This window comes from Perognathus longimembris, chromosome 1 (assembly GCF_023159225.1).
Source record: "Perognathus longimembris pacificus isolate PPM17 chromosome 1, ASM2315922v1, whole genome shotgun sequence".
NCBI classification, from domain to species: Eukaryota; Metazoa; Chordata; class Mammalia; order Rodentia; family Heteromyidae; genus Perognathus; species Perognathus longimembris.
Genome location: NC_063161.1, coordinates 37,850,735 through 37,872,956, shown reverse-complemented (window position 1 = coordinate 37,872,956; position 22,222 = coordinate 37,850,735). Strand labels below are relative to the sequence as shown.

The window sequence follows — 22,222 nt, the reverse complement described above, 5'->3', positions numbered from 1 at the left end:
TGTACTGGCACATTCTAATATTGCTGTTTTCTTAATATCTAAAAAGCTCCTGAATAATGGACTGTAAAGAGCTTGCTGGTATTGATTATAGTAAAAGTGGAGGAAGTAGTTAAAATGAGATGTTACCAAGAAAGATGGGGAGATAAGAAATCTCTGTTGGAAGCAGCTGTGGTAAAGAAATAAATGAATGTGGTAAAGAAATAAATGTTTCCACTTAACCAGCAAAAACTGGAATTGGAGGCATGGCTAAAGTGGTAGAGTACCAGTGGGGAACGGAAAAAGGAAAGCTAGAGGGGGAAAGTTGTGAGGACAAATCCTGTACCCTGTGTAATAGGGTATGTACCCTGTACTTACAAAGTGTTTGAATTTACCAGTGTTGCTCCTGTTAGAATGGAAAAGCAGTAATTGCTATTCTTTCTTAAACATTTTATTTTTTTTAATAAAAAGAATATTTTGTAAGTTGTGTGTGGATTTAACCAGTTCCTATCTTCGACTGCTGCTCTAACTCTGTTTATATTTACTTGTGGTACTGGGGTTTGGCCTCCCAGACTTTGATTGCTAGATAGACACTAGTAAATTTTAGTTCTGAGTATTATTAAACAAAAATAGCCTGTTTGACCTAAAGACATTTTAAGAAAGCGAATACATTGGTATTATGTGCCATGTTGATTTTGTGGTCTTGGAGAAGCATATACCAATAGATTTACAACTTATTTTTAACTAGGCTCATCATATGCCCGAAGCTCAGTTGTTACAGCTGTGAAGTTTACTATTTCTGATCATCCTCAACCTATTGATCCACTATTAAAGAACTGCATAGGTGAGTTAAAGATAAATGTACTGATACGAGAATCATAGTTTTAAAAACTAAAAACTACCAAGGATTTTTTTTACCAGTGAGTTGAAATACAGAGTAATTGTGTCATTAAAAATATATTGATAATGTATTCATATATATTTTTCTTAGTTTGAAATTTATTACCAAATGACTTTGCAAACAACTAAAACTAGTAACTACAAGAGCATGCCTTTAGGAATAACATACTAACTAGTCAGAAGTTTCCTCTCATGAAAATGAACTTCATTTGTGTGCTTTAGGCCATCACTGTTTATAACCCTCCAGCTCCCAAGATCTATGGAGATGTTCTCACAAGGTGGAACCAAAGAAGCTTTATAGCTATAGCTCCATACCATTCTGCAGTGTGCCAGTAAAGAAAAATGATAAAATATATATCATTATACGCTTGCCTCCGTTTCTTCTACCCTTACCCATTTTTTTTTAAGACCTGTACCACATCCCTAGAAGGATCTTTCAAAAACGAGTCAATCATTGTACATAAAATAAGTTTGAGGTTGTTTTGTTATCTCTGTTGTTTTAAATCAGTATTGGAACTAATTAGGCAGTGAATTTCCGAATGTGTCTGATGTCTCATTTTGTCAGCTTACTTTGAGGCGGATACTCAATCACCACTTCTTCATTTTGTTGTCTGTTCGAAAAGAATCTATTCAGAATAGATCATAGTGGCTGGGAATATAGCCTAATGACAAGAGTGCTTGCCTCGCATACATAAAGCTGTGGGTTCAATTCCTCAGCACCACATGTATAGAAAGTGGCCAGAAGTGGCGTTGTGGCTCAAGTGGTAAAGTGCTAGCCTTGAGCAAAAAGAAGCCAGGGATAGTGTTCAGGCCCTGAGTCCAAGGCTCAGGACTGGCAAAAAAAAAAAAAAAAAAGGACATAATAGATCATAATGAGAAATAACGATGTACCTAATATGTGTTCAACAGTATACATGCTATTTATTCTGCTTAGTAGCTCTTGCAAGTATCATTCCCTGTTTATTGATAATGAAAGTTACACATTTAATAAAAATACTAATCACTATCTTTGTGACTTCAAAGACATGCATTTTAATTTCTTCACATTTGTAAAATAATAGACTTAAATCTTTTAAAGTAGCAAGATGTCATCTTGCTTGTTGGTCCTTTTAGGTTTTCATTTGGTCATGTAATACTCATATGCTCTTAATATAAATTGATGTGTTTCTCAGGGAAGATACAAATAAAAGAGCCTTTGAAGGCTCATTTTTCTGTCATTTGAAGAAACTGTACTTTTTAGCAGTATTCCATCTCTATTAAGCAATGGCTTCTGTTCTCACCTTGTTAATCTTTGAACGTAATTAAAAATTTTTTTTTAATTGCTTTGGCAATTGGAGTTTGAACTCACGACCCTGTGCTTGCTAAACAAGTATACTGCCACTTACATTCTGCCTCCAATTTCTTTTGCTTTAGTTTATTTTTCAGGAAAGGTCTGTGCTTTTAACTATACAGGCTTTGGACTATAATTTTCCTATACAAATGCTTCCTATGTAGGCATTACAAACATGAGCCACCATTCTCAGCTTAAAATTTTTTTGTTACTGTTGATTTTAGTGAATTGTATCAATGTATAAGGAGATTCTTGAAACTTACGAGTCTTTTTGGCTATTGGCGGTATCACTTTTCTATTCAGCCCACCTCTTCATAAAGTATCTATAAAAGTAATATTGAGAGCTTTAGAGACTGTCCTTTTATAACCTCTGCTGAGAGTGGATTATCAATTGAAAATGTACCTTTAGTATTGACTGTTTCTTTGTGACTAAAATAAATTTAGTTCATCAGGTTTGTCTGTGACCTTGCAGTAAAGAAATAACAACAGTGACACCAACAAGAATAAGTTAAACTAATTTAGAAAATACGTTGAATATATATTTTCAATTCATCATAATTGTATGTTGTTTTTCCTTTAAATTTTCAGGTGATTTCCTAAAAACTTTGGAAGACCCAGATTTGAATGTGAGAAGGGTAGCCTTGGTTACATTCAATTCAGCAGCACATAACAAGCCATCATTAATAAGAGATCTTTTGGATACTGTTCTTCCCCATCTTTACAATGAAACAAAAGTTAGAAAGGAACTTATAAGAGAGGTAAGTTAATTACACTGTTGATCTAAACTTGTATTTTACTTTCAAATGCCATGTTTATATATTCCTTTCTATTTTAACAGGTAGAAATGGGTCCATTTAAACATACGGTCGATGATGGTTTGGATATTAGAAAGGCAGCTTTTGAGTGTATGTATACACTTCTAGACAGTTGTCTTGATAGACTAGATATCTTTGAATTCCTAAACCATGTTGAAGATGGTTTGAAGGACCATTATGATATTAAGGTAAGACATTTGTGATTTTCTACAATGTTTTTAGAAAACCTTGCTGTAGCAGCTTTTCCCTCATAATTTACATATGAGTGTAACCAAAAAATTGATTTATCTATCAGTATTTCAATAAGAATTTTATAAAGGAGTAGAGAGAAGAGCCAGTAGAGAGGTGTTGTGATGGAAGTGGATATAAAAAAAAAGTCCAAAACCCTTTCTATTAAAGGAGGAAGAAAAAATAGACAAGAAATGCTGTGTCAGCTTGCTTATTAGTGCATAGTTCCTGCCTGTATTTTCCTAAAAAGTTTAATAGTCCAGAAAGGTTTTGTTGTTCAAAGCATAACTCTATAACCTTTTGGCCTTTCCATATTGAACTGTAGTTCCTTGTTTCCTTGTACTGTCTTGATTAATTTTTTTTAGGCCATATTTGGAGGTGGTCTGAATGGTAACTTAAAAATTTTGTTTACCTGATGAGGGATTAAAAAAATATATATACTGTACTTAATATCAACAATTTGTTAGAGGTCAGTATGGAGAAACTGTTATGCAGTCTGTAGAAGTAGCTAGAGAATCATACTGCTTTGTAGATTGAGCATGGATTTTGCTTATCACTTTTTTTTCTTTTCTCTATTTTAAATATAGATAGTGAACAGTTGATTTATAAGATAAAGTGTGTGTGTCTATATACATGAGTATGTGTACATGTCCTTTCCATTTACTATTCCTTTTGTACCTTTGGCCAAGCAGAACGTAAGTGGTAGCTGAAGAGTAATTGAGCCATTATACAATTTCACCTTTCATGATTCCATATATGGTGGTAGCCTGATGCTCTAAAATTTAATGAGTATTCCTCAGAAAAAACTAAAATAATTCTGCATATTCATAGTGTCAGAGAAAAAGGATTATCTGTAATCCAATATAGACCTAATAAAATAGTGGAAAGTTAGCTTTTCTTCCAATTTGATAGTTTTCTAGTTCATTGAATTTCAATTATGGTGTGTGCATGAGCTTTTAAAGCCCTATCCTAATTGGTTAAATAAAATTCTATGAGGATGGAGCTTGAGGAATGGGTATGTTCCAGAAGCTTCCTTGCTGCTTTTATAGTAGAGCAAAGATGGAAAACCACTTTTCTAGTTTTGTATTTTAGGTTCATGATAGTGATCTCTCTATAACTTAGTTGGGCTATGGGATGAAACAAATATATGTGATTCTGAATGGCATATTGTAGAAAAATGAAGTTTTATATTGCATGTTAGTCATTTTTCTGTTGAAAGGTTGTCACATTGGGATTTTTGTCTACAGAATATTATTGTGTAAATTTTGTTTTCTCTGTTTCTAATAGATGCTAACATTTTTAATGTTGGTGAGACTTTCTACTCTTTGTCCAAGTGCAGTACTGCAGAGGTTGGACCGACTTGTTGAGCCATTACGTGCCACATGTACAACTAAGGTAATCATTGATACACATCTACTAGGCTGAACTTGATGTAGGAAATTTTGGAGTATGGAGAGAGTCCAGTATCTCATAACCCTCTAATGTTTAGGATAAAGTGTTAAAATTTTGTGATCATGAATTATTTTTGTACCATAAATTCTCTCATTTAAAAATAAAACTTCTGCAAGACAAGAACTTTTTTTCCTGGTGTAACCTTTTCTAAATTCAAGATTTCTAGTTTATCCTGTTTTCTTATTGTTTTTCAGCTCTATGCTAGTACCTTCCCTTTTTATTTTATTTCTATTTTGAGGCATGTTAGTGTTGGTTCTTCAATAGTCTGATAGAATTCAGCAGTGAACCCAGTCTGGTCCTGGAAATTCTTTGTTGGGATATTCTTTATTATTGTTTTAATATCATTACTCCATAGATTGTTTATATCCTGGCTTGTTTTTCTATGTTGTTTAATTCACTGAAATATCATTAGGAACAATAATCCCTGATGCTGCTCTGGATTTCAGTGATCCCTGGTATCTCATCTTGTTTGTCTCTAATTTTTTTCCAGTTTTAGTCTATTATCTCTTTCTTTGATAAGTTTGACTGATGGTTTATATTTTGAAAGAACAACCTGAGTGTTTGATCCATCGTTTATTTATATATGCATATATATATATATTTTTTTTTCCATTTTATTAATTTCAGCTCTGATCTCTTTTTATATTCTACAGATTTTTGGGTTTGGCTTGTTCTTATTTTGCTCAGAGCTTTAGTTGTGTCACTAGGTTATTTATTAGGCTAGGATATAGAATGAACATAAAACCAGTAGATTTTTCCTATGTCAATGATGAACTGGCTAATGAAGAAGTTAGGAAAATAATCTCATTCAAAAACTTCAAAAACCAGCCTGGCACTGCCATAAAAGAGACATCATTTATGTAGAGTTGAGGGCCAAAAATAAGATCATGCAACTATACCTATCTGATTTCACAGAAGTATCAAAAACATTGAAGAAAAGAGAGCCTAACAGTTGCAGAGTGAAACTAGATCCCTGTTTCTCATGATGTACCAAAATAAGTTAAAATGATCAAAAAAAAAGTTTTAATATACCTGAATTTTGAAACTACTATAAGTAGATGGAGCACTATAAGGTATAAGTGTAGTGACTATACTAGCTCAGGAAGTAATAACAAAAATGGACAAATTGGACATCAAGTTTATGCACAGCAAAGGAAGCAGTTGCTGTAGTGACCTCTGGTAGATAGTCATTTTACAAAGGATTAATATTCAGAATAAAGAACTCAAAACATCAATAAATGGGCAAAGGAGCTGACAGTTCTCAAGTGAAGAGGTACAAAAAATGTTCCTTTTCGTTCAGCTAAAGCTTTACTGAAATAGAAATCAAGACAACATTGATCTTTCATCTCACCTGTCAGAATGGTAGTCATAAAGAAAGTAAAAAACAGGGCAGACATGGTATGCCTGTAATATCCTAACTGTGTAGGAAGGCTGTTGTTTGAGGGCAGTTCAAACAGTTACTACAGTATCAGGAATGAGCTGGGCATGATGGTATATACTCTGCAGGACCAGCTACATAGTAGGCAAAGATAGGAGGGCTGAAGTTTGAGGCTGGCTAAAGCTGGAGGCCCTGTCTAAAAAAACAAAAAGAATTCACATGGTTCGTGTAGTTACCTAGAGTACTTAAATCCCTGAGGTCACTCCCAAGTACAGAGGGAAAGAGAGAAAAGGAAAGAAACTAGGAAAGAAGACACAACTTAGGAGAAGGGAAGTTGGGAGAGGGAGGGGAAGAAGTAAGGCAGTAGTAATGCATATGTGGAAGGAAAAGGGAAAGGGAAGGGAGGAAAACAATAGTGGGAATATAGGGGAGAAATAAACTTTGTGGTAGAAATGTAAGTTAGTCTAGCCATTATGGAAACGAGGGTGGTTTCAAAAAATTAAAAATAACACTACTATGTAATTCAGCAATACCAATTATTGATATCTTTCTGAAAGAATCAAAGTCACTTTACAGTAAAGATAACTGCATACCCATGTTTATTGTGGCATTCATAATAGCAAAAGTGAAATAAGCCAGATTCAGACAATAAAGCATATTTTGACTTGTATGTAGAATATAGAGGACTTTAAAAGGGACATGAAAGTAAAAAAGAGGGACTGTTAAAGATACGTGGTTCTGGCTAGGAAGAGAAGCATAGAAAGCTTATTAGAGTGATGACTTTTTAATGAATTTTGGAAAATTGGATATTATTTTAGACCAAAAAGATGAAACACACACCACTTTTTATACCAAAGTAGCTACATGAATAAAGGTGTAAATGCCACTGTGTTTGTAAAATAGTGAATAGTAGGGTAGTCAGGAGACATTATTTTTTGGTATTAGCCCAAGTAGGACTGGCTAATCAGGTAAGACATTGAGACACAACGCTTTATTATTATTATTATTATTATTATTTTTTTATTTTATTTTTTTTTTTTTTACTCCAGTCTTGGGGCTTGAATTCATGGCCTGAGCACTGGCCTTGGCTTCTTTTTGCTCAAGGCTAGCACTCTACCACTTGAGCCACAGTGCCACTGCTGGCTCTTTCTTTATGTGTGGTGCTGAGGAATTGAACCCAGCGCTTCATATATGGGAGGCAAGCACTCTACCAGGTACTAGGTCATATTCCCAGCCCCAGACACCACTCTATTTTGTTTAAACTAGGTGGCCAGAATTTTCATCTTTGTGACAGAGCTTTGTGTAAAATAAAATAGCCCCTTAAAAGCAGTGGGGACAGCTACTGATTTGAAAGATATTTTTAACTAGCTGGGATAGAAAGTATGCCTTTTGGATCTAAATGAGAATAAATAATTATGTTTTATTTAAGTATATTTACCTCCTTAAATTTTGTTAATTATAAAACTACCTTTTATAGTGTGTAAACTAACATTTCTTCGTATTATAGGTAAAGGCAAACTCCGTAAAGCAGGAGTTTGAAAAGCAAGATGAACTAAAGCGATCTGCCATGAGAGCAGTAGCAGCACTGCTAACCATTCCAGAAGCAGAGAAGAGTCCACTGATGAGCGAATTCCAGTCACAGATCAGTTCTAATCCTGAGCTGGCGGCCATCTTTGAAAGTATCCAAAAAGATTCATCATCCACTAATTTGGAATCAATGGACACTAGTTAGATGTTCATTCAACATGGGGACTGTTACATTTGACCATACAATGCACTGAATCAACAAGTTAATCATAAGACATGGAAAGAGAAGTGTCTAAAAACTTCAAAATGTTCCACTTTTTTTTTCTCCATGGAGACAGTTTGTTCTGCTTTCTTCCATTGTTTTTGTAGCATTTATTTCAGAAATATATGTATTTCCATAATCCAGAGGTTGTAAAGCCACTATTGTTTTAGTGGTTAGGACAACATTTAAAATGGAAACTAAAAGGTAGGATTTATGGAATGTGGAGATAGGGTCCAATATCTATTTACTCTGTAATATTTAGGATTAAAGTGTTAAAATTTTGTGACCATGAATTTCTTTGTTTTATAACTTTCCTCATTTAAAAATCAAAACTTCTGGCAAGACAACAAACCATGTTCCTTTTTCTTGTATAACTTTTAAGCAGTGTAAATTCATAGCTGGCAGATGAGACTATCCATCTAAGATTGGTTATATTTCAGAGGGGTTGTTAGTTTGAAAAAGATAACCAAGGTATCATTTTTTTAAGGATTTACAATAGCCCTATTGCAAACACTAATTTTGCATGAGCAAGTTTACAAATATGTATTGTCTTTAAAACAGCATGTGCAGATTATTCATAATACAAGAGTTAAGATTAAAAAGTATTATTAGTGTAATTTTCAGATATTTATTTTTGCACAGAAAACACAACCTGGAAAGAGGAGTAAATTTTTGAAACTTTGGTTTTCTTAATGCTCGTGTGAATTTGCAGATGTTTTCAGCAAATCAAGACACATTAATTTGCCACTTTTTTTCTATTACAAATTTTCTTATACATTTAAAATTTGTATATTTAAGTACTCAGTTTTTTCCAGTAACCCATTTATGTATGTGTGTTTACACCTAGAAATTCTTAAAGCAAGGTATGCCTTTTATTGTTGGATATCTACATTCATTATCAAAGGACACAAATACCACATATACTTTTTTAATTTTATTATTAGGAAATTTCTGAAGCTGGCTATCATACACAGGTTTGTTAGCTAAGTAGTATTTTCATTTAGTTATGTTAGATCTTTTTCTCCATCTCTTGTAGACCTAATTTACTTATTGTATTTGGTAAGTATTAACTACTTTTCCTGATTAAGGGATATGTGCTGGGGGAACAAAGCTTTCGCAGTACCTTGTATTGTAGTGAGAATTTTATTTAACATATCCTTCAGTGAGCTTATTTCACACTGTAGCCTCTTCCTTCAAATTTGTGGTGCTCCTGTAACAGTAAGGAATAATTTCTGAAATAAAAGACTTCTAATGCTGTGCAAACAGTTTACAAATATTGAAGGAGGCAGTTGTTAAATTGAGTGACCAATTTTCAAACAATCAGATGTTTGGGAACTGTACCCCCTTTTTTTTTTTTGGAACTGTGAATTAGAAATACTTTTCCTGCTATATTCCTTACATGCTTAAAATTTCAAATTTGCGTTGATTTTAATTGACACATTCTGTAGTTATTAGATTATTGGCTTGATTTGAATGTGCAGGTAACAATTCAGAAGACATTGTTAATAGTGAAGATTTTGATTGATTGGCATATTGACATGAAACCATACCTGAGGTTTAGTGCCATTCCCGAATATGGCAGGTGATAATCTTATACCATAATTTGCATAAAGCTGTAATGAAATTTATATTGAGATGTTATTATGTACAATGCATTACTGTGGTATAGATATTTTGTGGATATATTTAATTTTTTTGGGGGGGGTTACATGGTTTCACAATAAATTACAATACTGCAGGCTCTAGGACTGAAGATGACACTAACATGATACGTTTTATGAATGCCTTATAATTCCCAAGTTGTACTAGATTTTCCCCTTGTTTTTGATATCTAAGATGAATGTTAATGTTTTTTTTGTTTGTTTTGGGTTTTACAACCCAGTTTATTTTTCTATCATGAAATTGTAGTGCTGAAGAAACATAGTGTTTTTGTGGATTTAGTGTTTATATCTACACATACATAAGTGGTAAAGAGTGTTTGCATTTTAAGTGCTGAGTTACATTGATGAGCTCCACACTTCTACTGGTGATAACCTGATATTGGAATAGAAGTGGCATGGTGTGGTGTAGAAATGCTCTACCATGCTTATTGCTTACTGGAAGTGTTAGAAAGTTAGGCTTAGCAATTCTCCACGGGGGTTTTTGAGTGATAATAGTATAAACACAGCTTGTTGGCTGATATTCATGAGGACATTTAAATTAGCTAAATTTCTCTGAAAGCTTTTTGGGGAGAAAGTATTGGAGATTAAAACCAGGGCCCCTAGATAAGCACTCAACACTTAAATTACATCCCTAAACTTTTGCTGATATTTTTTTTCTTCAAAGCTCAGTGTGGGATTGAGTTTTGAATTTCGATTGATTTGCCAAACCAAGGTAGACAGGAAATTTGATACGCTAGATACTATCCTTAGAAATAATGAAATGAGTAGAACTGAATGACAATGTTTAAAATGGTGGCCATCTATTTTTAAATGATACCTGAAAACAACTATTAATAAGTAGGATTCTTAAAACATTCGAGTATAATTTATCAGATGAGCATTGACATAAGCTTTTTACATATTTGTTAAGTAAATAGTAAACAATTCTAGGGAATGATTTCAGTATTTTTAAATCTAGCTCAACCCCAGGTATGGGAGTTACATATAATGATTATTAAAGTTCAAAATGTTACATCTACAAAAGAATTCAGCTTAAGTTGTATGTAATCATTTGAAAAAGTACATACTAATACTTTGTAATTGAAATAACAGTTGCAGCTCACATTAGTTTTACTGAAGTTTTCTCTTTGCCGATTGAGGTGGGCAGATCTTGAATTTGAGACCACTACATAATAAATCCTTATCCCTACCCCAAATTTTTCTAACTAGAAATCTTAAATTTTTTTAGCTAATTAAGATTACTTTATACTTTTAATTGCAAAAATAGAACATAACAGATGCATTTGACCCTTACTATGAAAAGCTCACTGCTATTTTCTCATACAAAAGCAAAATTAAATTGCTTATTTTTCCTTTCTAATACTAAGCTTGTTTTTCTAACAGTATTAGAAAAGATTCTGTGAAGATTAGTAGTGGTTTAGGGCAAGATCTTTGAGCAACATGTTTATATTGTTTATATCTTAGCCAACTCTGAGTCCCCAAAAAGGATTTATCTTTCATAGGGCATTTAAAAAGCCATCTTTAATTCAAAATTACTGAGGAGGTAATGCATATGATGTTATTACTTTGTTGAGCACTGTAGTATCAGTTTCAGATTTCAGAATGATTTTACTTGATAAAGTTCTGTTTTGGAGCTTTAATCACCTTCATACCTTTAAATTACATTTTCAGGCAACTATCTGGGATGATTCTCAAGCTTATTTTGCTGAGATATTTAGAAGAGAAAACCATACAAATTGAAATCTTCATAAATGAGGGAGTGACTGTTGGGATGAGTAGATTTAGTTATTGTTACTAGCAGTTTGTATGAAGGGATTCTGCGATAAAATGCTCAACAAATTGTGCTTTGTATGATACCACCATAGCCCATGCCTTAGTAGTCTATAACCTGTTACTTTAAAGCTATTTTTGCTTCACAGACATATTGCTTGCCTATTAAGGACTTGTAAATTTGTGTGATACTGTTTACCTATCATCCTAGTGTAGCATTTTCAAAGATATGTACTGCTTGCAAATGTAAGTTAGGCTTTTCGAAGATCTTCCCAGATCCTAGAATAAAGATCCTAGAAGATCTTTATTATGGAAATGAAATCTCATTTTCCTCCAGATTTTATACTTTAGTAGGAAATGCACTATTATTTTAGATCAGGATTTTAGACAGTAGGACTACTAACATTTTGAACTTGGAATTTTTGTCATGAAAGTGTTGTGCATGATAAGACAATTAGCAACATCCTTTTTGCCCCCTTTTTTATGCTGTTACTGAAGCTTGGGCCTTTGTGCTGTCCCTTTGCTTTTTCACTCAAGGCTGGCACTGCCTGTTGAGCCACAGCTCCACCTCCAGCATTTCGGTCGTTAATTGGAGATAAAGGTCTCATGATTGTCTTTGAACCTTGATCCATGGCCACCAGCATCCAGTGAGACTCACTATTTTAAGAGAATTTTTGTTTCCAGCAACTATATCTGAGATTTCTTGATTAAGTATTTCTTTAAGGAAGACAACTAGATCTTCTGTTTACATATTATTAAGTATTCAGACATCCTTTTGTGTTTTTCATCTTCTACACTACTTGATAAAAATTCAAATTGTTTTTTTTCTACAGTGCTAGTGTTTAAGTTCAGGATCTCATTGTTGCTAGGCATCCCATTTACTTAGCCTTTTTGCTTTAGTTATTTGGGGGATAGAAACTCACATTTTCCCCAGGCCAGTCTTGGCTGTATTCCTCCTGTTTATGCTTCTCAGTTAGCTGGGATGATCATATACCACCACGTCAAGCTGTTGGTTCAGTGGTGTCTCAACCTTACTGCCTGAGTTAGCCTTGAACTGTGATCATTCTTTTCTCTTCCTACTGAGGAACAGGTTATAAGCATGAGCCAACCTAGTGTGATTTAGTGGGAATAGATTTCCACAAAATATAACCTCCAGTGACTTGAATGGTCTTTAAAACTGATCATAAAGGGACCCTAAGTATAAAGTGGAGTCTGGGGTAGTTTTAAGTGCCACCTATGAGGACAGGAGAGCAATAATAAGCAGCCAATGCACTTGGTATCATTACTTTGTTAAAGACTTGTTTCCCAATATGAGCAACTCCCTTTTTAGCCTTTTGGTAAATAGTGATACCTTGTATGATTCTAAAGCATGTCTGAGAATTATTAAAGTCACACTGACTATAGCAGATGTTTGGTACTTTCCTAGAATTGGTTTGTGATTAGAGATGATAAAATGCTGTGTGGATATAGGATTTTGAAGACAAATGCCAATGGTTGAAAAAGTAGCACAAATAGCCTATGTAAAACAAGGTTGTTGAGTGAGAAATGGCATAAGCAAGGGAAAGCTAATTATACTTTATGTAATAATGAGACACTAATAGGGCTAATTGGTTTGTATAACACCATAGCTCGTGCTTTAGTAGTCTTAGTATTGACTAAGTTTGCAAACCTTGTAGGCAGAATGGCTTATTTGTAGGTGTTTTTCCTCTGTCTAAAAATTGCTAGATTCATGGTCTTAAATCCATATTTAAAAGATTTAAATTTAGGAATCGTTTCAGTATCTGACTCTACGTAGAACCCAGCAGTCAGATGAGGACATGTGGCTTTTCAGATAACAAGCACAAGTGCTGACACCCCTGCTCCCATGGACCTTTTACTGCCCTCTGCGTAGGACACAAAAAAAGCTAGCAACCTGTGCCCCCCAAAATTAAGTTGCCATGCTTCTGTTCCTATGTGGGGGTCTCAAATTGCTGGTGAATCAAATTATTTTTGACACCTTTTTAGCACATGTACTTGACGTTTAAGAGAAAGACACATTGCATGATTACCATTAGAATAGTAATTTGGTGATTTGTGGCACAGAGGTTCTTGTCTAGTACATATTTCACGTCTTGGAGAAGAGTACTGACTAAATCACAAAACTGCATGGTATGTTCAGATGTTGAGTTTTCCTATTTAGAATGCCAGTAGGAAAACAGGCCAAGCTTGGAAAGGCAGAGAATAGCAACCTTGTTAATTGTTTGTGTTTAGTAGTGGGAATAATAGCAGTTAAATAAAGGCTTAAAAGCTTAAAAGCCAGGCAGTTGATGTGATCACATTTGTATTTTTCAGGGATTAGCTGCCTTTTAGAGAATAGATTAGAAGAAGAGAAGGTGAGGTATTACTGCTCAGTTAAGATATTGGGGGTAACAGATAAGTCAGTGGTAAACTGAACCAATATAGTTTTGAATATACGTAAAGATACATACTTCAAAGCCAGGTTCCCTAAATAGGTGGCTTAGAACAAGATTAAATGTCCAGTGTTCGTAGCCTGGGAGAGTGTATTCTTCCCATCTCATCCAGCCCTGGTTAACCAAAACTATTCAAATGTTGCTGGTTACTGGCAGAGGGTTAATCACATCTGACTGGGAGTGTCCACTTGACCCAGTTCTGGTGGATGATCAAGTCATGGTATCTTTAACAGTTGAGCACTCATTCACATGATTGGTTAGAATACCAAGCTCACATTGAGCTGGAGAGATTGTCTTTTCAGGAAGATCTGTTACTCCACAAAAGCCCTTTTTCCTGTTCAAAATCTCAACCATGCTTTCGCAGATTTTCTTACACTCAGACTCTCCTCCTGCCTGCCTTTATTATTTTCCTGCCTTTATTATTGCTTACTACTGTTGTTGCCCCATCCATAGCACCTTGGGTAGTGGTAAGTGGGTGTCTACCTAAAGCACATACTGGTTTTAGCATGTTTAGCATATTGGTTTTAAGTATATCTTTCCAGATCAGTACCCTCTTTAAAGAGTCTGGCAGTGTTGCTGTTTTCTAGCATGTTCTTAAATACCCTTCACTTAATATTCGAACCCCATGAGTCTTGATCAATTTATTTTTTTCTAGTTGTGTCTTGTAAATTTATAAATTATAGTGGTATATATTCATGGGGCACAAAGTGACATGTACAATATGAGATGATTAAATCAAACTATTTATCCATTACCTCAACTTCGGATTTTTTGCAATGAGAACCTTTGAAATTTAGCAGTTCTGAAAAGCATGATTGTCATACAGTAAGTTTTCATCCATTCACTTGAACAGTTGTACTGAACTCCAATATCTTCTACAATCCAGCCCTGTCATAACCTCAGCCACTCTAAAACTGTTCATTAACTTCAGAGTCATATGGCCTCTATTTCCCACCATTCTCTCTTAGAGTCCTTCCAAGGTCCTAGGCTGACTTCATTTGTACAATTACTTGTCATTTTGTTGAATTGTGGTTGCTATCTTTTCCATTCCCTATAATTTCCTTTTACTTAGCCATTTGTCTCTTACCTCCATATTTAAGAGACAACCATTAGGCTTCTTTTTATTAATATGATTAGGCTTTTATTCCTGGTCTCCTTCCATCCTCCTGTCCTCATCTCAAAAGCTAAGTTGTCTCCCTGAGTGCAGTTCCTCCAGCCCCTTCAGGTTTTGGTTAATTTGGTTTCCCACTTTTCTTCATGCCACCTTTTAATGATTCTACGTTCTATATTTTAAAAGAAAAAGGTTTAAAGAAACTAACCCTTATGTACATCACCTTTATAATAATTCCAGTATTTTTATTAGTATACATCGTATGCTAATAGTGGTTTCATTGTGACATTTTCACATGAATATGAAATATATGGTGATTAACTTCCCCTCAATTACTCTTACCCAATTACCCATTCTTCCCTTTGAAAATAGTCCCAACTGGTTTCATTCTTTTACACACTTGCCCTAACTAATTCAATCATAGTCATCCTCACTCACACTCTTGGTTAGCCCTCCCTCCCTCTGCCCCCTTCCTAACAGTACCCCCACCCACATCAGAGCTTGTTTTATTTTCCTGACTTTTTAAGTTAATTGCACAAAGGGGTTCCCCCAGGGTATTTCAGATACACATAAATTATATTTTTCTCAGAATAACCCCCTATTTGCTTTTCCTTTTCTCTCCAAACTCATATTGACCAGCAGCTTCCACTGATTCCTTATCTTCATATATAGCTCCAATGTATTTTGAAATTATTCCCCCTCCATCTTTCATTTTCCCTTTCCCTTCATTCCTTTAAACAGCCCTACAGTTAGAATCATGTCCTATGTATAAGCATATATGTATGTACATGTCCATGAATATGTCTAAAGACTGAAAAAAATAGTGTATCATAGCTATCCCGAGAGACTTAATTTTGTTTCCCTAATTTCTTGCCTTTGCTTCTCAAGCTAATCTAGCTTTCATCCCTCATTGATGACCATAGCAAATGATTTCAGTGAATTGTTAGATGCTAAAATGGCATTTAGACATTTAGTCTGCTAGCTTTTTCCCTGTTCTTTCTGGGTGCACACGTGGACCCTTCCCTAGAAGCCCTCACCCAGCATTCATAACCCAGGTAACTGGTGTACCTGGGAGGCAGTTATTTCTTTAGTTCTCTGAGGTCACATCTTGGACCGCCCAGTCAAGCCTTCTTTGGACCAGGGAGGTTCCCAGGCTGAGGTCATGTCCTCATCTGCTATGGCCACTCCTACCCCCCACCCCCATTAATCCCAATCCAATCCATCCAGAAGTTGCCCCTTCCCCTTCCTCTCCTCTGGGCACCTCCATCTCGTGCTGGCTAGCAGTATGACACACCCTCCTCCCTGCCCCCCCGCCAAACCTGAACCATATGGCAGTTTCTTTCAGCTAAACCTTACCTAGTCTTTTTCTTAAACTCTTTGCTACTAACACTATCGATCACACCCTCCTTGAAGCTACATTGGCTTCTGGGCCATTGGTCTTTCGGGTATTTCTTTATACCTTTGAGGTCATTGCATCTTAGCTTTCCATATCTTATACTTAGCTGTAATCTTTTTTGTCTTCGCCATTCTTCTGATTTACACATTGTTGATTTCTTAACCTGTACTGCCCAAGTATTTGAGATTTGTTTTAGATTTACTCTGAATTTCAGACTTAACCACCTGGATACCTCACTTAGATATTCCTTACCTCAAGCACAGACCATGTAAATCTGGGCTTCTTTCCCTAGTTTGCCCCTGTTTATCTCCACTGATAGTACTCTACTTGCCTGTCTGCTCAATCTGGAAATCTAAGAGCATGAATTTGGAGGCAGAATACAAAAACAATAAGGAGTCTTCTGTTAGACATCATGTGGGTTTGAATTGTAGGGTAACCTTGACAAATTATATAACCCCATTCTTGCAAGGATTAAATAGTAATATTTATGTCATTATTAAAACTACCTTGTACATACTAAATGCTACATGATTGTTAGCTCAATATTTTTTTTATTTCCCAAAATACCTCTCATGCCCATTCTCATTACTTTTCAGTGTTCAAGGCCTCATGTCCTAATCTTGGTTGGATGGATGCAAAGGCTCCCTGGTGACTATTTTCCTGTTGATTCATTCAGCAAGCTAACTTACTACACATTTTGCTAGGTGCTGCTTGGACAACAAAGACGAGAGACAGTTTGGTCTCAAGAAGCTTGCCAATTACTGCAAGAAGACAAACATAAGGATCATAAAAAAATTATAAAATAGTTCACAGGGGAGATAAATGTCTTCAGAAAACAAGTGTTACTCCTAAGAATAGGAATCTAGTGTGCAGATAAATTTGCTGCAGCATTCCCAGCAGTGCTTATTAAAGTAGAATCCTGCCCCTATCCCTAGAGGTACTGATACAGTACATTGTAGGGTGGACCCAATAATTCACTTCTCCAGTGGGTTCTGGATTCTGATGCTGTTTTCCAGTACCACACTTTGAAAATGATTGCACAGTATTACCAAGGGGCCTTCTAGACAATTGACACAAGGGCCTGACCACTTTACATCTTTGTACTGCATCCCTTGTGACTTCCTTTTGTTCCCAGGGCAAGTGACAAGCTCCAATCTGATTAGTGTCTACGCATCCAGCCTCAGCATCTGCCACAGCTAGGGCTGACATTTGCCCTCTAACAACTATAAATTATTTCTCTCCATCACTATGATACTCTTTGGTTTCAATGCTTTGTTCAAGTTCAAGATGTACCTTTTGCCAAGAAAGCTTTGTCCTCTTTTCCTTTTATTTGACTGGCAGTTGTTAATCTTATGGACAGAGTCAAGGACTTCAGAAGGATCCCCCTGCTGCCAAGTGATGAAGAGGGGTTCATTTGAAGACCTAACCCTATACTAGGAGCCTAACATTTCCAAGCATGTAATATCACTGAATGTCTTTTAGAAGCACCTGTTTGTTAGGGTTGATGCAGATACTGCTATTCTTCACCTGTTTCTCATGTGATTGGCTATGGTTACTGACTGTGGGGGGTACAGGGAAGAGCCCCCCTGGACCAATTGTTCATGGATCTCTTGTGTAAAACAATACAGTCCTACCTTTCATACTAATGATGCACCTTGAGTCATTTAAGTGCCTTGGCTATACAAAAAGTATCCCTATTTATTTTGTTTGTAACATTCTCCTCTTGGACACCATTTGCTTTTTCTTGTAGAAATTCTTGGTTTACCACTCCTGATTTATATGTTGCTTTGGCTCTGTTTCTTTCTTTTCTTTCTTTTTTTTTTTTTTTTTTTTTTACAAATATTTAATGTTATTTTAGGATTTTTGAAAATTTTATTTAGGATTTAACCTGGCCTTTGTGAATGTTAGGCAGGTTCTCTAATACAGAGTTACGAATCCACCACTTGAGGTTTAGGGTTTGTTTGTTGTCAGTTGTGGGGCTTGAACTCTAGGCCAGCTCAAGACCAGTGTTCTACCACTTGAGCCACAGCACCACTTCTGGTTATCTGGTGGTTAATTCCAGATAAGTGTCACAGACTTTCCTTCCCATGCTGTCTTTGAACCAAGATCCTTACAACCTCAGCCTCCTGAATAGTTAAGATTACAGGCACAAGCCACCAGTGCGCAGCCCACTTGACTTTTTGAGAGAGGCTCAGTTATTTAGCTCAGGTTGCCTTGAACTAGCTCCATCGTCCAGGCTGGTCTCAAACTCATGATCCTCCTGCCTCTATATCCTTAGTGTTAGGATTATAAGCATATACCACCATGCCTGGTAGTAGGATTTTAAGAAAGAATAAATATAAACACATGAAATTTTATCTGTCAACTTGAAACTTCTCAGTTATCATTTATGCTTTAAATAGAAATATAATATTGTTACCAAAATTTTAGGATCTAAATAAGGGTTTAAATCTGGTCTGCCATTTCCTGGGGGTAGAATTTTAGGTAAATTATTGATGTTTACTGATCTGGTTCCTCATCAGTAAAATGGAGTTATGTAAACTGCCCTCAAAGGATTGCTAAGTATACACACAACAAAAAGGCTAGTGTATACTAGGTACTCAAAATTATATTTAGATATATGTTTAATCATAGGCAAATGACTACAAAAGATTAACTGTCCACTCAGATTTTTTTCATATGTTCTTGCCACTACTAATCACTTGGGATTTTCTTTTTTCTTTTTTTTTGCTCAGGGCTAGCACTCTACCACTTGAGCCACAGCGCCACTACTGGGCCGTTTTGTATATATGTGGTGCTGGGGAATCGAACCCAGGGCTTCACGTATACGAGGCAAGCTCTCTTACCACTAGGCCATATTCCCAGCCCTCACTTGGGATTTTCTAAGGAAGGAAATAGGATATGAAGAAGTGTACCTTAAGAGGAACACTTTACTCTGTGTTTTGAGAATCATGGGATGAGTTGGTATGAGAAAATAAATTAGCATAACTTATTAATAACAAAGGAGTAAAACAAAACAATCTTATCTAGAGCCATATTTCAGACATTATATTACATTTTAGAGATTTTTTAAAAGTCTTTAAGAATAAAGGATTTATTGTATAAAATATAAAATATTTTCTATGGGTGATAATAATTACAGACCTAGCACCTAAAATAACCTAATAAGAAGAAAATCATTAAAATTGATTAAAAGAAATTGTAAAAGTAGGTTCTCCTCAAGTGTTCTGATAGTGCTGATCAAGGTGATGGCCACATGGTTGTGTTCACATCTGACAATTTATAGTGCCATCTATACTTGGGACTTATATTCTTTGTATATGATGTTCTCCAGTAGTTTCTAGTCTTCTTGCCTTGTGGCTATTTCTGGAATTATAAACAAATTAACCTAATCAGGACATTTTAACAATGCTTTTCTCTTCGATATTGAAGGAATTCTCTTCAATACTGAAGGAATTAAAACATGCAGAAGTATGACTTAAATGAAATCAAATCTACCTCAGAACTCCATTATTTAAAGCAGCACAACATTTACTCTTTATCTTACTATTGGGATTGGGACAAAATAGTCCAGGGACCAAGGTTAGGGATAAAGGGCCCTTTATTCTTGTGATTGTTCAAGTGCAGTCTCCTGAAGAGCTAAGCAATCTTTTCCTAAGGCTTGTAAGCCATAGAACTAAAAGCTCTTTATTCTTTTAAAGTATTCTTGTATTCCACAGTATAGATTTCCCATAATTTACACAGCTAGTTCTATATTGAAGTTGTTTCCAACATATTGCTATTTCAAACAATGCTACAGTGACTATTATTGCACTGTGACATGAAGATATTTTATCAGAACAACCAAAAAGAAAAACATTTTTTTAAACTTTTAAGTTTAAAATTATTTTCAGTTAGTCATTTGTAAATAAGATGTTCTTCCCTTTTCTCTAGGTTCTTCTTTTGGGGTGGGGGGTGGTCACAACATATCCTTATTGTAAGTACAAGATTCTGAGTCTCACTACCATCATCTGACATTCCTGGCATATGAGGCCGAGCGCAAGTGGGTGGATCAGCTGGTTTCTATGGTTTTCCCATCATGGATTAGCTTCCTTCTATGCTGCACTCTGCCTCCTAGTGCTTAGGCTCTTAGGTGGCCTGACCAGCAAAGGATTGTCTTCTTCCTTTTGGTTAAAAAACAGAGATTATCTATCTATCTATCTTTATGTGTATATATAGATATACACACATGTATTATTCAGCCATAACCAAGACTGAAATTACATTATTTGCAGGAAATAGATAGAGCTAGAGATCCTATTAAGTGAAATAAGCGAGATTGAAAAAGTCAACTATTGCATATGTAAAATCTAGTCTTTAAAAATGAGTAAAACAGGAGTGTAAAGCGGGTGGGTACTGGTAAGAAGGGAGGAGGTGTATGGGGAAGAAGAGGGTTTAGGGTGGCAAGTAGAATCACAGTATTCTATACACCTATATGAAAATGGAACAACAAAACCTCTTAGTTTTGTTCCAAGAAGAGTGTTAGGGAAAGGAAGAGGGATAGCAGAGAGAGTAGAAACATAAACATGTGTGGAAACATTGCAATGCACTCCTTTGTGCAACTAATAAGTGCTAATAAGAATGGGAAAAACAGATCATCACCAAACTACAATGACAACAAAGCCATTGAATAAAGAGAACTAATTCATTTAAAAAGTGAGCCCTTATTCTCAGGTCTGAATGGCACAGGTGATCCTCAATGAAATTTCTAATCTCTGAATTTTCTGCTTTTTAAAACTATAAACCTATTTTATATTTAGGATTCAAAACTCCCTGAAAACATTTTGAGGGAGTTGGGATACTTTTAGAGGCTTACATAGTTATAAAACACAAATATATCTAATAGTAGTAATTTGCACTGTGAAGAAAGTCTAACTTGAAGATAATACTTAAAGAGAATACAGGTCTCTGTAGTCCCTTTTAGGTTAATAGAAACACGAAAGAAAAATAAGTCTTTCTGGTATGTTGTTGTTCAGCGATTTTAAAAATTAGGTAGTTGCATATTCTGATAGAGCCTCTTTGATTCAGATGTGACAATATCTGTGCAAAATGGACAGTGACCTAAGCAATGGTATCATTTTTTAAAAATCTTTCATCCTGCGACTACCTGTGTCTGTGTCTTTTTCCCCTGATTTTCTCTTTGGCTAAATCCATTCTTTAGAATTAGTGTGTGTGTGTGTGTGTGTGTGTGTGTGTGTGTGTGTGTGTGTGTGTGTGTGTTAGTCCTGGAAGTCAGAGCCTAGACACTGTCCCTAAGCCCTTTTTTAAAGATTTTCTCAAGGTTCATACTTCACTGAGCCACAGCTCCACTTCTATCTTTCTGGTGGGTTAATTAGAGATAAGAGTCTCATGGACTCTCCTTCCTAGTCTGGCTTTGAACTGGAATCCTGAGAGCTCAACCTCTTGAGAAGTTAGGATGATAGGTAGGAGCAAATGGCACCTGACTTTCTTCATATTCTTCTCCTTTGTTACGTTTTGCTCTAAGACTAGAATATGTTAGGCACTGGAAACTGCAGTGATTACTGGTTATTTTATTTAGTGTATATTCTATTTCCTAAAGTAGAACTATTATGTTACTTTTATATGCCTTTCTAAATTGTGATAACAGTAAAGAACATTCTTAATTAAATTTCCAGTATTGCCATGTTTGCTAAGACTAATTCATTTCATAGCAAAGTAATAATTGTATTATCAACCACTTCTAATAAATACAAATCACATTTTATGGCAAGTATCATGTAGTTTTTAAAACATTTTAAAGTTTTTTAAAAAATTGAATCTTCACAAAATCCTACTGAAGAACTATCATATTTATTATTTCCTTTTTAAAGTCCAAGAAAATAAAGTCCTAAGGAGATGGATCAATGCATAAATCTTGTAAATGGTGGATTCAGAATTCTACTACAAGCTACACAACTCTCTAGCCT

At 35.3% G+C, this 22,222-nt stretch overlaps 1 protein-coding gene and 1 long non-coding RNA gene across 3 annotated transcripts in view; one reads left to right on the top strand and one right to left on the bottom strand.

Moving 5' to 3' along the window:
- Cand1 (cullin associated and neddylation dissociated 1) overlaps positions 1-9,613 on the top strand; it is a 37,602-nt gene extending 27,989 nt beyond the window's left edge. For both annotated transcript variants that reach the window (XM_048360089.1, XM_048360096.1), the window contains 5 exons: positions 725-820; positions 2,795-2,964; positions 3,045-3,209; positions 4,537-4,644; positions 7,587-9,613. In XM_048360089.1, the coding sequence (XP_048216046.1) occupies positions 725-820; positions 2,795-2,964; positions 3,045-3,209; positions 4,537-4,644; positions 7,587-7,811 (764 nt within the window). In that variant the 3' untranslated portion in view covers positions 7,812-9,613. The remainder of the gene's footprint in view (positions 1-724; positions 821-2,794; positions 2,965-3,044; positions 3,210-4,536; positions 4,645-7,586) is intronic.
- On the bottom strand, positions 370-21,617 carry LOC125361571. The gene is made up of 3 exons (XR_007212963.1): positions 21,606-21,617; positions 6,211-6,213; positions 370-501 (listed from the first exon to the last, which is right to left on the bottom strand). It is a non-coding gene; the product is annotated as an uncharacterized LOC125361571 (long non-coding RNA).
- Between the last annotated feature and the right edge of the window lie 605 nt (positions 21,618-22,222).